This window comes from Trachypithecus francoisi, unplaced genomic scaffold (genome assembly GCF_009764315.1).
Source record: "Trachypithecus francoisi isolate TF-2019V2 unplaced genomic scaffold, Tfra_2.0 Lachesis_group10, whole genome shotgun sequence".
NCBI lineage: Eukaryota > Metazoa > Chordata > Mammalia > Primates > Cercopithecidae > Trachypithecus > Trachypithecus francoisi.
In genome coordinates, this window is record NW_022681455.1 from 66,007,174 (window position 1) to 66,022,098 (window position 14,925).

At 35.4% G+C, this 14,925-nt stretch overlaps 1 protein-coding gene across 3 annotated transcripts in view; it reads left to right on the top strand.

Annotated features, from left to right (window-relative positions):
• The window catches only part of ADGRB3 (adhesion G protein-coupled receptor B3), a 771,030-nt gene that overhangs the window by 342,487 nt on the left and 413,618 nt on the right, over positions 1 to 14,925 (top strand). For all 3 annotated transcript variants that reach the window (XM_033217557.1, XM_033217558.1, XM_033217559.1), the window contains one exon: positions 10,178 to 10,372. In XM_033217557.1, coding sequence (XP_033073448.1) covers positions 10,178 to 10,372 — 195 coding nt within the window. The remainder of the gene's footprint in view (positions 1 to 10,177; positions 10,373 to 14,925) is intronic.

The following is a 14,925-nucleotide window of genomic DNA, read 5'->3' on the forward strand; positions in this document are numbered from 1 at the left end:
ACCTGAAAGATGAGATGAATGCATGAGATGAACATGTAAAGGGTGGAGAGAATGACTATGTCAGGAAATGATAGCACATTCCATGTAGTGAAAATGACACACGGAAATACCTTGAGGTCTTTAAGAAAGCAAAAAGATCTACTGGCCAGAGCTAGTAAGCAGGAAGAGAGTATCATGAGAAGAGACTGGAGAGCTGTGCCTTAAGGCCTTTGCTAGGAGTTTGGATTTAATAATAAGTGCAATGGCAATGCATTGAGAAGAGGGATGGTTTGATGAAATCTAATTAAAGAGGGTCATATGAGGTTTCTGTGGAGGATAGACCATAGGGTGGCAGGACTGGAAGCTTTGAAACCTGCTGCAGTAATCCAGACAAGAGATGATGGTGTCTTTTATTAAGGTTAGTAATCACATTTGGCTGGTTATAATGTCATTTTTCTGAGGCAGGGAAGGCAGGACCACGAGAAATAATTTGGGACACATCAGGTTGGGGGTTGTCAAAAGTTGTTTCTATTAAATCTGGAGAATGTAATTGGATATGGGAGTCGGAAACTCAGATTCTAATTTCTGGACAGGAAATAATTTTGGAAGTCATCAACACAAAGAACAGGAGATTAGGAAGTAAAAAAGGTTGTGTATTCATCCCTTTCTAAATTTTGATAATGAATGAGAGCAAAAGAATAGGGTAGTAGTTAGGAGGATATGTAAGGCCAAAAAAGAGTTTTGTATTATTTTGTTTTGTTTTAAATGAGAAATATTATAACATTTTTATATGTTAAAAGAAATTATCCAGTAAAAATTTAGAAGAGAAACATGAAAAATTCAAGAAAACCCAACAAGGCAAAAAGAAATGTTAGCCATAGCAAATGTCAAAAAACTGATTTTGGTAGGAGAAAAGATACTTTCTCCATTATAACCAGAGGAAAGCAGATGGGAAAGATGAATACAGTGAAAAGAGCTTAGTGGGTTTTGTGTGGGAGAGATTATGGGGTTTTCATCTGATGGATTCTTTTTTCTCCATTTAGTATAAGCAGGATCATTAGCTAAGAGTGAGGATTTAGGAGGAAATATGTGTCTTTTCAAGAGAGATGAAAAGATATAAAACAGTAATTTCCAGAAGGTTGAAAATAAGCCCATTAGAGAAATATAATAGGATTAGCAGGCTGCATTGCATACAACCTGAAATCTGAAATACAGAATTTAGAGTATAGCTGTCAGTTTGGTTATGATTTTTCTGCAACAAAGTTGAGCTACTTGTATGCAGGTGCAGGGAAGGAATTTGTTAAAGCCTTGCTATTCAGAATGTTTTCTGAGGACCAGAGGTATCAGCAGCACCTGAGAGCTTGTTAGAAATGTAGCATCTCAGACTCTGCCCCAGACCTACTTTATCAGAATCAGCAACTTTGAAAAGTGCTCTTTGTAATTCACTGCACATTAAAGTTTGAGAAGCACTGTGGTAGGTTTTATCCAGCGTTGATATTTTGATGAATGAATCCATTGGCACTAGAGAGAGGCAAATAAGTAAAATGACAATTAGTTAGCATCATACCATCACAAAACATATCATATTAGATGATACCTGATTTTCCTTTTCTGAGCATATGGGAGGATTGTACTTCCTCACCCCCGTGATGTTAGGTACCCGTGTGGCTAGTTCTGGTCAATTGGTTGTGCATGGAGGTGACCATTGCCATGTCAGGCCTGAGAGTGTCATTCATTGCCATTGCAAGGTCTTTTATCCTCCATCATCTCAAGCCCTTGAAGGACTATAATAAACAGAGCCTCCCTGATGATGTGGATTGCATATGCAGTGTGATAAATATTTGTTTGTTGCTTTCAGGTACTGAGATTTTGAAGTAGTTAGCACAGCATAATCTATGCTGTTCTGACTGATATACAATCCCTAGAACCAGAAGAGTCAAGTAATGGAAATAGAATTGAGAAACCCATAGAGAAACATCATGTTACTTAGTGCTCTGCTTCAGATTGGGGAAGGTTCCTAAAAGCTTGGGCGCCAGTCTGTGGCCACTATACTGTTTTAAGCTCATAGAGCATGCTCTAGTTCCATCTGCTGGCTCAAAATATTTATGAGAACATCTAGATTTGTTTGATATTTAGACAGCAAGTCTCACCTGCATATGTCCTTTGCTCAGGAATGCAGTTTTGTCAAATTCTAACCAAAAACTCTGAAATTAAAGCTATCCATTGTTTATATTGGGTAGGCAAATTTACTATGCTCTCTTTCTTATTTTGGAAACTTCAGGTTTTACAGGAAAATATGCACAGTAACTCAGTTTTCTCCATGGCTCAATTTATTCCCATAACAATAATTTACAGTTCTCAAATCTATGCTGTCCAATCTCTTACTTCAGAGATTCCTCAGACAAGAAACTGGGATATCCAAAGCACTTTTGGCCAAATGCTGTTCAACCCACAATTCTGAGTTCTGTGTGATACATACATGATTTATGCAATGAAATTCTGGACCAAATCTGCCCTATCATATTGTCTCCAGACAATGATTTTATTTTCAGACTTGATCTTTTCACTTTAGGGCAACCCTGAGATGAACACAAACTCTTCATATCAAACATAGGGAAACTTAAGAAATATTCATTTACCAGAACTAAGGGTATATCTTCTTTTTCATATAGAATAATCTCTATATTTCGTGGAGACTTCAGGTAGATGTGTAAATAATCAAATATCATTGTCCAATAAGTGACTTTAGTCTTAGGAAATGACAAATTATGAACAAAATTAAAAGATGTATAGTTAGATTGTTGCTTTACGAAAAAGCTCTATGTATAATTATCTTTTAATTGGAGCCACTTAGAACTGTGAAAGCCTTTAATACACCTTACAGATGGACTGTAGGAGTTGATGCTGAAAATAATATATAAATATATGATGTTTGAAATGTGTCATTTGCACAGAGCAACTATGATAAACCTTTTTTTAAGATTCACACAATAGCGGCAACTGTGGCTGGCAGTGGGAGGCTTGAAAAGAAAAGAATAAGGTTATTTCAGAAACACACCTACTCTTTAAACCATGACCCTCTCCACATCTTTCTATATAAAGAACAAGGAGGCTTTAGTCTAGAACTCTGAAGAGCCACTATTTTTAGACTCATTTTTCCCCCTTCACTGTTGATCTTCTCAATAGTAGTAAATATGAATGACACAGAAACTTTTAAGGCTTGTTCTTTGGAGCAATAATGCTCACAGTGTTGCAAAGTGAGCAAGCATAATTGCTGATAATTATAATTTTAAAAGGAAATATGAAAATTAAAAAAAAACCTTTCTGAATTATTTCCATGATTTAATTACAATAATCAAAACACACTACCCAAAGGAAATGGAGTCTTTAAGATATCCTTAGGTTTTTATTCAACATCTACTTGAGTAAATCTACCTACAAAATCTTCTATAGGCATTGGTAAATGGCTTTAGAAATGCTTACACATTATATTCCAAAATAACAACTACTACTCAAATAATTTTCAATACCTCAAGAGTCCAGTGAGTTGCTTCATGTATTTTGTTTCTTCATACGAAAAATATTGAATTTCTCCTTAACACAAACGTGGTTGATAATGATTTTTAAATATTCTGAACATATTAAACATATGAACACAGTTAAATATTGTCAAAATAAGCATTTTGACAATTTCTAATGAAAGCACCATATAAAACCTGAGTGAAGCATATAGTATTAGCTAAGCACATGGACTACGGATCAGACTGCCTGGGCTCAAATCTCCATAGTCACTACTTAGGAGCCATGCAATCCTGGAGAATGCAGTTAACCTTACTAAGTCTCCACTCCTTCATCTGTAAATGTGAATCATTATGGCACCTCCAAGGATTGTTTTAAAGCTCAAGTGAGGTACCCCTTTAAAACATGTATTCCCATGCTTGCTATATAGTCAGAATGATATATTATTGTTATTATTATTTTCTAAAGGTACCAAGTATATAACTGTAGATTTCTAAAATTTCTGAATTCATTTGCCTACTTATATTAATTGGATATAGTTTACAAGACAATTCTGTCAGGAAATGTAAAAGTTCTCCAATTATTATGTATTTCTTTGTTTTGAATAATTATGGACTACTGCTTTTACCTTGCCAACATTTGTGGATTATAGTTGCTGAAAGTAAAATAAAATCCTCCTGTAGTTTTAGTTCAATTCAGCAAGCCCTTTGAACAGGTACTTTTGTGTGCCACATAGTATTTTAGAGATTATAGGGGAAACAAAGATGAAGAAGGAACTACAGGCTCTTTAGGTGTTTATGTTCTCGTGGAATGGATAAGATAACAGGACAAACACTATAGTGATATAAGATACGCAAGATTACTTCTGTGAGCCTGAAAATAGAGATCATATCATGATTGCAGTTATCCGAAAAGAATTCATGAAGGAGAAAAGAGAGAGAACAATTTAAGGAGCGGATTTTGGGAGAGCATTTAAAGTAATAGAATAGCATGAGTCAGGGAGCAAAGACAGAATCCATGATTATTGCAGGGAGAAATGGTGAGAAGTTTAAACAGATTGTTACTAGGATACCTGTAGTAGTCATAATAAAGCAGTGGGGTGAACCAAGCTGACCGTTATAGATCATAATGACTTCTGCATAAACTATAGGAAGTATATATTTTCAAATATTGACTTATAACTTCTCTCAAAAGAAAGACCTAGGAATCCTGTGGTATTGGAAATTAACCCAGGAGGATATCAAAGCCAGAACTATAGGAAAAAGCTGTTGGAATGTTAGATCATACATAAGCCCTGGGTGCTAGGAGCTGAGGTCCTAAAGCCTTCGTGAGGATGCTAACAACACTTCTCACACAAGCAGTGATGCCCTTCCAAGCCTCTATCAATGACCCAGCACTGTATTGCTGCTCCAGCCTCATGAAGTAGAAAAACCTTATGCATTCTCAGGCCTGCAATATGTCTAAGAAATTTGTAATTCATACAGAGTTTCTTGGAGAAGAAGAAATAAATTGCCTTTCAGAAATGGAAACTCCTAGTCTGAACCAAGAACAGATGGAATTAACATGAAAATTTGCATAAATTGATTCAGGACCAATGAACTGCCTGAAGGTTCCACTCCCAGAGAAATGCACTCAAAAGCATCTCTAACAACTGTTTCACAAACCAGGCACTTGGGGCTCCCAAAAGATAAATATATCCCACTGAATATAAGTTTACAATAATTATAAATATCATGAAGCAAAACATTATGAGGAAGAATCAGCAAATGCAGGAATCAAGAGACTTAGCAAAACAAATTTAAAAGAATAGAAAATATTTTAAAAACTATATTGTTTAAAATCATTAAGATGTGAAATAACAGAAATCACAGTTAAATAATTAAAGAATATGAAAAACTTTAAACAGAACTTCTATAAGTAAAATATTGTCATTGAAATTAATGAGTAGAATAAATAACCAATTAGATTCAGTTGAAGAAAGAATTAACCTTCTGGAAGTTAAGTACTGAAGACCTATACTAGGATCCATCTCGTGTCTATAGGAAAAGGATGGAGCAGAGAAACACTGCATAAGCTAGTATTAGAGAAACTGGATCTTGAATTTAGGAGAAGAAGAAACAGTTTTTGAATGTCCACCTTTAACCTCTATTTTCATATTAACCCATCATAATAACAATGTGATTATTTTCTCCTTTTTACATATAAATCATCCTAGGAGAGATTTAAATAATTTTTCCAATGGTTCTTTGTAATACATAGTAGAACCACAATTTAAATCTAGGTTTTATGATTACAACTGCTGCACAAACATGACATACTAGCAAGATTTCCAGAAAGCATACTTTGTAGGTAACTGGAAATTTTAATTTACAACTTAAAAAGTTTTTGGGCTCAAACCAAATTTTGTACCTCTGATACTGATTTTGAAGAGAACTGGGGAGAAGACAGTAGTTGAAAGGAAGTAGCAATAAGAGAGGTTGGTATTTAAACAAGATATATGATATCAGGCCATTTTTTTTTTGAGAGAGAGAAATATTGAAGAAGGGATTGGATGGGATTTAAAATCTGAGGAATAACCCTATAATTAAACCATAGAGACAACAACAAAGGAGGAGAAGTAGAATGCAAATAAAGGACGGTTTGAAAGAGAGAGGAGGTAAGATGAGCAAATCCATTGATTCTCAACTTCATAATCCAGAAAGAAAAAATGGAAAACAATCTAGCAGATAAACTTGGACATGTCATTCTAGGAAATAGGTGGTTAAAGGGTAGACATAAGGAAAAAAAAAAAAGAGAGAGAGCTCTTCACAGTATGTACGTGTTGTGGATAGAAGATCAAGAACTAGGAAATTGTCTTTCAACTAAATACATTCTGGACAGAAACGTATCTTATTCAAACATTCTTTACACCCTGTATAAAGGCAATGAATAGTCTCACCACTGTGTGAAAATATTACAAGGTATTTGTCCCGAGTGCTTTTCACCGACAATGCCAGGAAGGATGCTAATCAGTGTCAATTGTTAGAGCTGGTGTTGTCATCTGAGCACCTGTTTGCTAAGAGCTGGACTGACAACAACTCATTCTACATAAGCTTTCCAAGCAGCTGTCAGATGGCAATGACGTTAATTTACTACTGACTTGGGCCAGATTCGATGCTGACCCAGACGTGACAATTGGCTTTCATATTAGTTGAACCATCCAGTGCCTTCTGTAACTATTTTTAATGCAAAAAGAAAGCATGTCTAAATGTTTTATTTCTCAAGATTCAATTCTATGTTGTGATGTTTTTGTTTGAGGAGAAGCATACATTAGATCTGTACAGGTTAAATCCCTCACAGGCACAGGTATGGGTTGCCAAAATATTAGAGAAAGGGCCGATTTGAGGCAGTCAGACATTAATTATTTACCGTGGCAACCATTGCTACATTCTATTCCTAATGGAGAACAATTTAATCTTCTGCAGCTTTGAGTATCACAGCTGTGATTTGCATTGCCAGTGCAAAACTGAGAACTGAATTTTATGACTTTTTTTAGGTTAGACTCTATTAGCTTCATTTCTCTTCAAAACCTTCCTCATACTTCATGTATATCCTGAGACATGCCTGTACCTAATGTCATTGAGGAAGAGCAAAAGGACAAGTGCAGCTAGAGCACCAGACCTTTTTCAGCTCAGAAGCAGCACTACCTCTTTAAGTTACATAGTGTGTTTGTCTCATGCTATTTGTTACCAGTGTTTCCTATGGACTATGTCCATGAATGAGTTACGTCTTTCAAGTGTGCCTAACTTAATCCTTTGACCTAACAATGTAAGCATAGATGGAAGTTGATTCATTAACCCATTCATTCCTTTAACTCATTCATTCAGTATATTGAATAAACTTCTAGATAATGGGAATAAAATAATAAACAAAACCTCCACCTTCAGAAAGCTTACATTAATATCTTAATGGCACAGGCAGAAAAATGAATAAACCAGGACATAGATGGCACAATGGCAGGTAAGGTTGAGCATGATGAAGTCTGACGAGATGATTGAGAATGACAAGGATTCCATTTTAGTTAGGAAGTCAGGTAAGACCTTTCTGAGAAGGTGACAAAAAGCATATGAATGCTTGTGGAAAGACTATTCAAGGTCCCCACCACCCACACCCTCCCTGCCCCCACTCCCACAAAAAAAAAAAAAAAGAAAAAAAGAAAAAAAAAAGCAAGACAAGGGCCCTGAGATATGCATGTACCTAATGTTATTGAGGAAGAACAAAAAGACAAGTGTGACTAAAGCACAGCAAATGGCGGGGAAGGGGGAAGAAGTCCACAGGAACTAGAGCATGTAGGGCACACAGACTGTGGGAGAGCAATATGCTTTCCTGTATGCTCTAGCTTCTGCTAATTATCTTAGGCTTGTGTGGGTTTAATTGTGTTAAGAAAATGACTTTTCCAGCACTTTGGGAGGCCGAGACGGGTGGATCACGAGGTCAGGAGATCGAGACCATCCTGGCTAACACGGTGAACCCCGTCTCTACTAAAAATACAAAAACTAGCTGGGCGAGGTGGCGGGCGCCTGTAGTCCCAGCTACTCGGGAGGCTGAGGCAGGAGAATGGCGTAAACCGGGAGGCGGAGCTTGCAGTGAGCTGAGATCCGGCCACTGCACTCCAGTCCGGGAGACAGAGCGAGACTCCGCCTCAAAAAAAAAAAAAAAAAAAAAAAAGAAAATGACTTTTAAAACATTTTTAATATATAGATCCATTTTTCAAATCTTAGAGGAGTCATGGTAAACTGAGTCTCCAGTGAACTCAATTACATGAATAATAAGCTGCAAAGTTGAAACACAAACCTAGGCACCCCTGGCTCTAAAGCCCATTCCACTGTATTGTACCACAAAGGTGTACTTAGGGCATAAAAACTGAATTCACTGCAACAACATTTTGCTATGCTGTTTGCTAAGACTGTGAATAAGGCAGGGAGCCTACCCTCAAGTGTCAGAAAGACTATTGGGACAGAAAAATATTTAAGCAAATAATTACCATTCTCTGTGATAAAAGTCATGTCTGTATAAGAGATAACAAGAGAAGGCTTTGATTAACTCTGTTTAGTTATTTAGAAGAACAAGAACTAAATATGAGTGGTTTTTAAACAAGATACCATGGAAGAAAAGAGAGTAGGATATCTATTGCAAAAATGTGAAGTCATGAAACACATGACCTGAACAGAAAATTACAAATAATTACCAGTATTTTAGAAGCAGGACTGGAGTTCAGCCTGGTGGTACAGCCTGGTACAAAGTAGAAACCAGCTGGCTTCTACTTTGAGGGTTCATGTCCTTCTTATTGCCCAGTGCTGTGTCTCTTTCATGAATAAATACGTGAATACCACTCCATTACCAAGCAATTAGCATTGACACTATAGAGACAGGCAAGAGCTGGATTACTGATGCCGTGTCAATCATTTGGGTTTTAGTCCACGGTTGATGGCAGCTACCAAAGAGAGATGAAAGGAAATGAAAGAAGAAAATAGGGAAAAGTAAAGTACCTAAATATGTTATGACTTTTAGCATAACACAATGGAAATAAAGTATGTCTCTGAAAATTTTATTTTACCAAAATTGTTTTAGACATCTTTACAGAAAAAGAAAAGGAAAATATCTGAGATTTCAACACTTTTTGAAATATAATACTTAGAAAATGTATACTTTTTTGATTAGTTCAGATTGATTGCCCTACTTTAAAAGATTTGTAGGCACAATTCTTGATGGGAAATTGATAGTTACGATTAATGTACTTTAATGTTTCTCTGCCCTGTCCATTATTATTTCATGATTTTTAAAGTCAGTTTTATAACAAATTTAGCAAAGAAAAGGTACAGATTAAACTTTCAGTAAACAAGTAAAAGTATAGTGGATTCTTGCTCTTTCTTTATCCTTTCTTACCTTACTATTCTTTCGCATTTTAAGATATTTTTCCTCCCTTGAATTGTACAACAAACAAATGTAAGAATTGGCAGCACATTTCTCTGGCCATCAAACTAGTTTAAGCTTTGCATTTTAATAGTTCATTCTGTTGCTGAAGACCCAGCAGAGAGTTTTTAATTGTTTTTGCTGTTTGTTTTTTTTTTCTTTTAATAAAGCTAAAGCAATCTGGTTTTCAATCATATCATAGTAAATCTCCAAAGTTTAAAGATATTTTAAGTAAAATTGTACTGCTAATAACTTTCTTTGCTGCTCTATAAAGATGTGTTCATTTTAAGAGGCAAGGCAAAAGTTAATAAGCTCAGCTTGTAAGTAAAAATGGCTATTTTTGAAGTGTTTATAATCTCCCATCTCTGATCACACCTTACTAAACAGTCCCCCATGTTTACCACATGCTAAAGTATTTTTGATTTTTACTCCAATTAAGAAAATAAATTAATACACATTTTCCCAAATGTGTTGAATTGTGTGTTCTAACTAGAAATGGCAAGTTTGTCAAGCCTGACGAAAAGTATACACTCGTTAATTCTTGCATGCTGAATGTTTATCCATCTGAGTATGGGATACACACAATTTACAGTTTTCAAATCCTCCCAAGCATTGCAAGGCTATTTTAAGTTGACCGAGCAATTTTAAATAAAGTTGTCTGATGAAGTTATTCAGATAAATGGTAATGAAGATTCTGATGTTTGCTCTGTTCTTTTGACCATCACAGATTAAAGAGCACCTTGCTAAGGGACAGCGAATGCTGGCAGGTGATGGAATGTCCCAGGTGACCAAGACATTATTGGATTTAACTCAGAGAAAAAATTTCTATGCAGGCGATCTTCTGATGTCTGTGGAGATCCTGAGAAATGTGACAGACACATTTAAAAGGGCAAGTTACATCCCTGCATCTGATGGTGTCCAGGTAAGGGAGACAAGTTCATGAAGGAAAAGGCTAGTGGAGATGCAATCAGTGTTTGGTCCCATGAAGCCAATGCAGCCATCTTGGAGGCAGGCTGGAGAGAGAGAATACTCATCCAGGTGGTGCTTAGTGTGAGCCCTGGAAATGACCTCAATTCCCTTAGTCATTCTCCACCTCAGTGTCCTCACCCATAAAATGCATATAGTACACCTCAAGGAGCTACTGAATGAGAACATGCGTGAAGTGCTTTGAGCCCCCAGATAAAAGGCACTGTAGAAAATTCAAGGAGGTATCATGGATCTTTTATTCCCACATTTAATATACCATCTTGTCATAGGAGACTATTAAAAGTGCATTAAGCATAATGAAAATACATTAACTATAACATGCAAAAAAAAAATAGTTGAAAGATTGTTTAGGGTTTTGCTATTAGTAGGGGGAAAACATATTTAATTTTATTAAACTATTCCCTAAAAATATAAGGCAAGTAGAAAATTGTTCTAGCTAAGAAAATGAGAAATTCAGTAACTTCTCAAGCATATTTTTCTTGTCTTGGAAGACTTTTAGAACAATGTCATTTATTTCCACAATAAAGTTTAAGTACTCGCCCAAAGTCAGTATTGCCTTTGCCATTAAAACAAAGCTTATTGAACGGCAAGCAAAGCATCTTTAATGCAAATACAATTTGCATTTCAGATTAACTCTTTTTATGCTGTAGATTAAAAGGTCCTCCTACAAAGAATGTTGAGTTGATTTCTGCATTTTCAGCATAATGTTCTTACTGTATCTCTGCATAAAGTTCATTAAAATAAAGGTTTGGCAAAACTCCCAGATTAGGTATTGTGTTCCTTCAGCCTACTCTAAATTTGTAAGTTTATTTGTATTTCACTTGGAAAATACGGGATTTTTTTGTTTTGTTTTGTTTCAATTAGCTATTGAGGGAAAGAGGAAAAGAAGACTTTTGGAATTGTGGAATCATTCATAAATATTACTGACACCCTAATTTGTATAGGGGTACATATATTGCTAAATCATATGCATATACTGCTGAAACTACTATGAGAATTATTGGTGCTGAATTCTATATTATATCCCCATTGTCCGTATTTAAAATTGTAATTGTAAAAGTACATTTCCTGGAGTGGATGGAAGATTACTATCATTTGAACATTTCAAAGATGCTTTTTCTCTTACAAAGATGGAACAGGCTTTTTCCTAAGTTTTAAATGTTAATAAAATAACCAAGTGCTTTTCCCTGTAGTTCTGAAATGCTTCTATTAATATGTACATTAAAAATAGCATTTAGGCCGGGCGTGGTGGCTCAAGCCTGTAATCCCAGCACTTTGGGAGGCCGAGACGGGCGGATCACGAGGTCAGGAGATCGAGACCATCCTGGCTAACACAGTGAAACCCCGTCTCTACTAAAAATACAAAAACTAGCCGGGCGCGGTGGCGGCGCCTGTAGTCCCAGCTACTCGGGAGGCTGAGGCAGGAGAATGGCATAACCCGGGAGGCGGAGCTTGCAGTGAGCTGAGATCCGGCCACTGCACTCCAGTCCGGGCGACAGAGCGAGACTCCGCTTCAAAAAAAAAAAAAAAAAAAAAAAATAGCATTTAAAGTCTCTGACACAAAATACAGGTTGTGATTTCAAAAAAATTCTCATAAACTCCGTTCACAGTTGAAACATTAGGCAAAATACTCCATGAAAGAATCTCTAACTTTCAGAAGTGTAGGATTTCAAAATTTTTATGTGTGGAAGTTCAAGAAATTAAGATGACCAGATTATATTTAGAAATATTTTGACTGAGCTACTTATTTGTGTACATAAATTCAATGAACAATTCTATTAACCTGTTGCTTAGTCATGGACATTAGCTGGTTTGATTAAATAGAGCAATTTGGCTAATTATCTTGTTTCATTTTAGTGTTGTCAGAAATAGGTTTCTCTCTTTCCATCCCACTTCATCAAAGGAAGTATACACAAAGTCCTAAGTACATTGGTGTCCTCCTCATTGCCTCACAAATGTCAGCTGCATTTTTCTATGTCGTTAACTTTACTGGTGTCTTTTGGGGGATCTGGAATGCCCTCCTCATCTTCAATTCCTTCCTCTTCCATATCTGCCTGTCATAATTCTAGCTCAACTCTGATAAGTCTTTCTGATTCCTCCCAACACATGAGGTCCTTTGGTTAAAATGACTCCTGTTTTTAATTATCATTATTATTTCTAAAAGGTAACTTATTTTTTGGCCTATGGGGGAAACTTGTTCAGAAAAAAAATAATTCAGCAGGGTTTCTAAATACCACTAAGAAACTTTGTTCTTGTATTTGTTTTTATACTATCTATCTCTGTTCGATAATAGTAATTCAGGATGTGAGAGATTTATGTAAGTATTTTAACTAACAAATCCATAGAATTATATGTTTACCCTTAAAATTTCAAACTATATAAGTTATTATTGTTATCATCCCCTAAATGAATTCACAACAAATCTATTTTTTAACGTTAGTACAGTTATCTTCTTTCATTACTTTAACATGAAACTTGACAACTTCACAAATCAGAACAGTGTATTCACCTTAAGAAATTAATAAAATTGTGAAGTTAATCTTTTCCCAGATTATTCACCTTATTGAGGGACAGCATTACAAGCACATGGGCCACTGCAGTTTAAGTTCTTGGAGTTAATGTCCTGTTTTACTAAGAGCAGTAATTTGCTGCCATTGACAATGGAGAAAAGAAGCAGCAACATCTATAACCCCTACATTTTTCTTAAACCAAAAAAGTGTTTAGCTTTTCCTTATTCCGTCATGATTATCCAGTGAAGATAATTAGAACTTATCAAAGTAAAAAGTATCACTGCTATTTATTTCACAGAAAAATGCATGGCTGAATCCCAAAACTATCACGTTACTAAATCAACACCAAATTCCTTTAAAATGGGCACAATTACTTCCATAAGGAACATAGGTTAACTACCAGCAAAGCTGTTTCCCTTCATTCATTACTCTGTCTGCATGTAGCCGTTTAACTCTTTGGCAGCTGTTGCATATTATGATTAAGTCCATATCAAAGCATATATATGATACCCATTATTTATTGTTGATGCCAAAACTGAAATAGATCAGGAAAAGAGAAGAAACAAAGAAAGTAATTTATGACGTTATCACTATTTTCAACTAGTCACTCACCAGATCTCTAAGAGGAGAAGTGAATGCAGCATATGGAGCTGTTCCCTAAAAAGGTGGCTGCAGAGGCTTTGCCTGGTCAGCCACTGAGTCATAAGGTGAAGCTCCCTCTAAGATCTTATTCTTTCCTGAAAGTACCCATCTTTGGATACGAGTATAAAACTATATTTTATCCTGGTTTGGACAATATTAACTATAATATACACCGTGATTTTATGCCCTGTAAGTAAGAAAAGCTGCTGTGTGTATACCTGTGACAATACTAATCTACCTTTCATTTTAAGTCCCATCCTGATTTATGAGATGTTAAAATTGTAAAAACCTCATACAATGAAAATGTGCTTATATGTTTTGGAATGATAAGCCACAGTAATAATTTTATTTTATAAAACTACTAGAACATATTTCAAAAACTTTTCCCTTCAAGCATATTGTTTTCCAAACCTTTGGACTGCCATAACTCCAAGACAATTCATTAAAGCTATGTTTTATAGCTCTTCCTTTTCTAATCTGACATATGTTTCTTTAAGATCCAGCTTAAAGGTCGTTTTTGTTGTTATTGTTCTCAAAAGTCTTCTCACCCAATCCCAGGCAGGTTAGATTTTTTTCTACTTCTGTGGACTTTTGAAATCTTGTAAACATCTGTACTATAGCACTTTCGTACACAACATCATAATTATTGTTGCCAGGTCTGCCTTCAGCAATATCTTTTAAGGTTGTTGAGAGATTATTTTGTCCCTAGGGCTTCTGGTACTTGAAACATGTAGACACTCAAATATTTGTTGATACAATAAATGAATAACTAAATCCATTTATTATCATATAAACAAATAATAATGTTTGAGGAACTTACATTATTTCACAAAATATTAGAAAAATGCTCTGAATATCTAATTCAGAGAAAAAGAAAAGAAAAAGAAAACTTGTTCATTTACTTTTTTTGACCACTGAAATAATTCATTCTCAGTCTTATTCTATCAATAGAGGATTGAGTTTGCACTGCTTGCTCCAGAAACTTTAAGACTTGATAAAATTTAATCAGACATATTTAAAATCAAATTTCATCCCTGTCCAACTATCTTGGTATCTTCAGGCACGTTACTTAATCTTTGTCTACCTTATTTCTTAGTTTCTGTATAAAAAGAAATAAAGAAGAGATAATAGTCAATTCATTATTTGTGATAGGTGTTGTCTATAACATTACAGCAAACTCTGAATTAACAAATACTGAACCATTGCTCTAAAGGGAAATACAGGATTAAGTTCCTTTGAGAATCTGGTCACAACATTTTCATCAACCAATCAAAATGACTTTGTTTTATGTGTGTTTCACTTAAAATGCACCTTGTGTAATGTATGTTGTTGATGC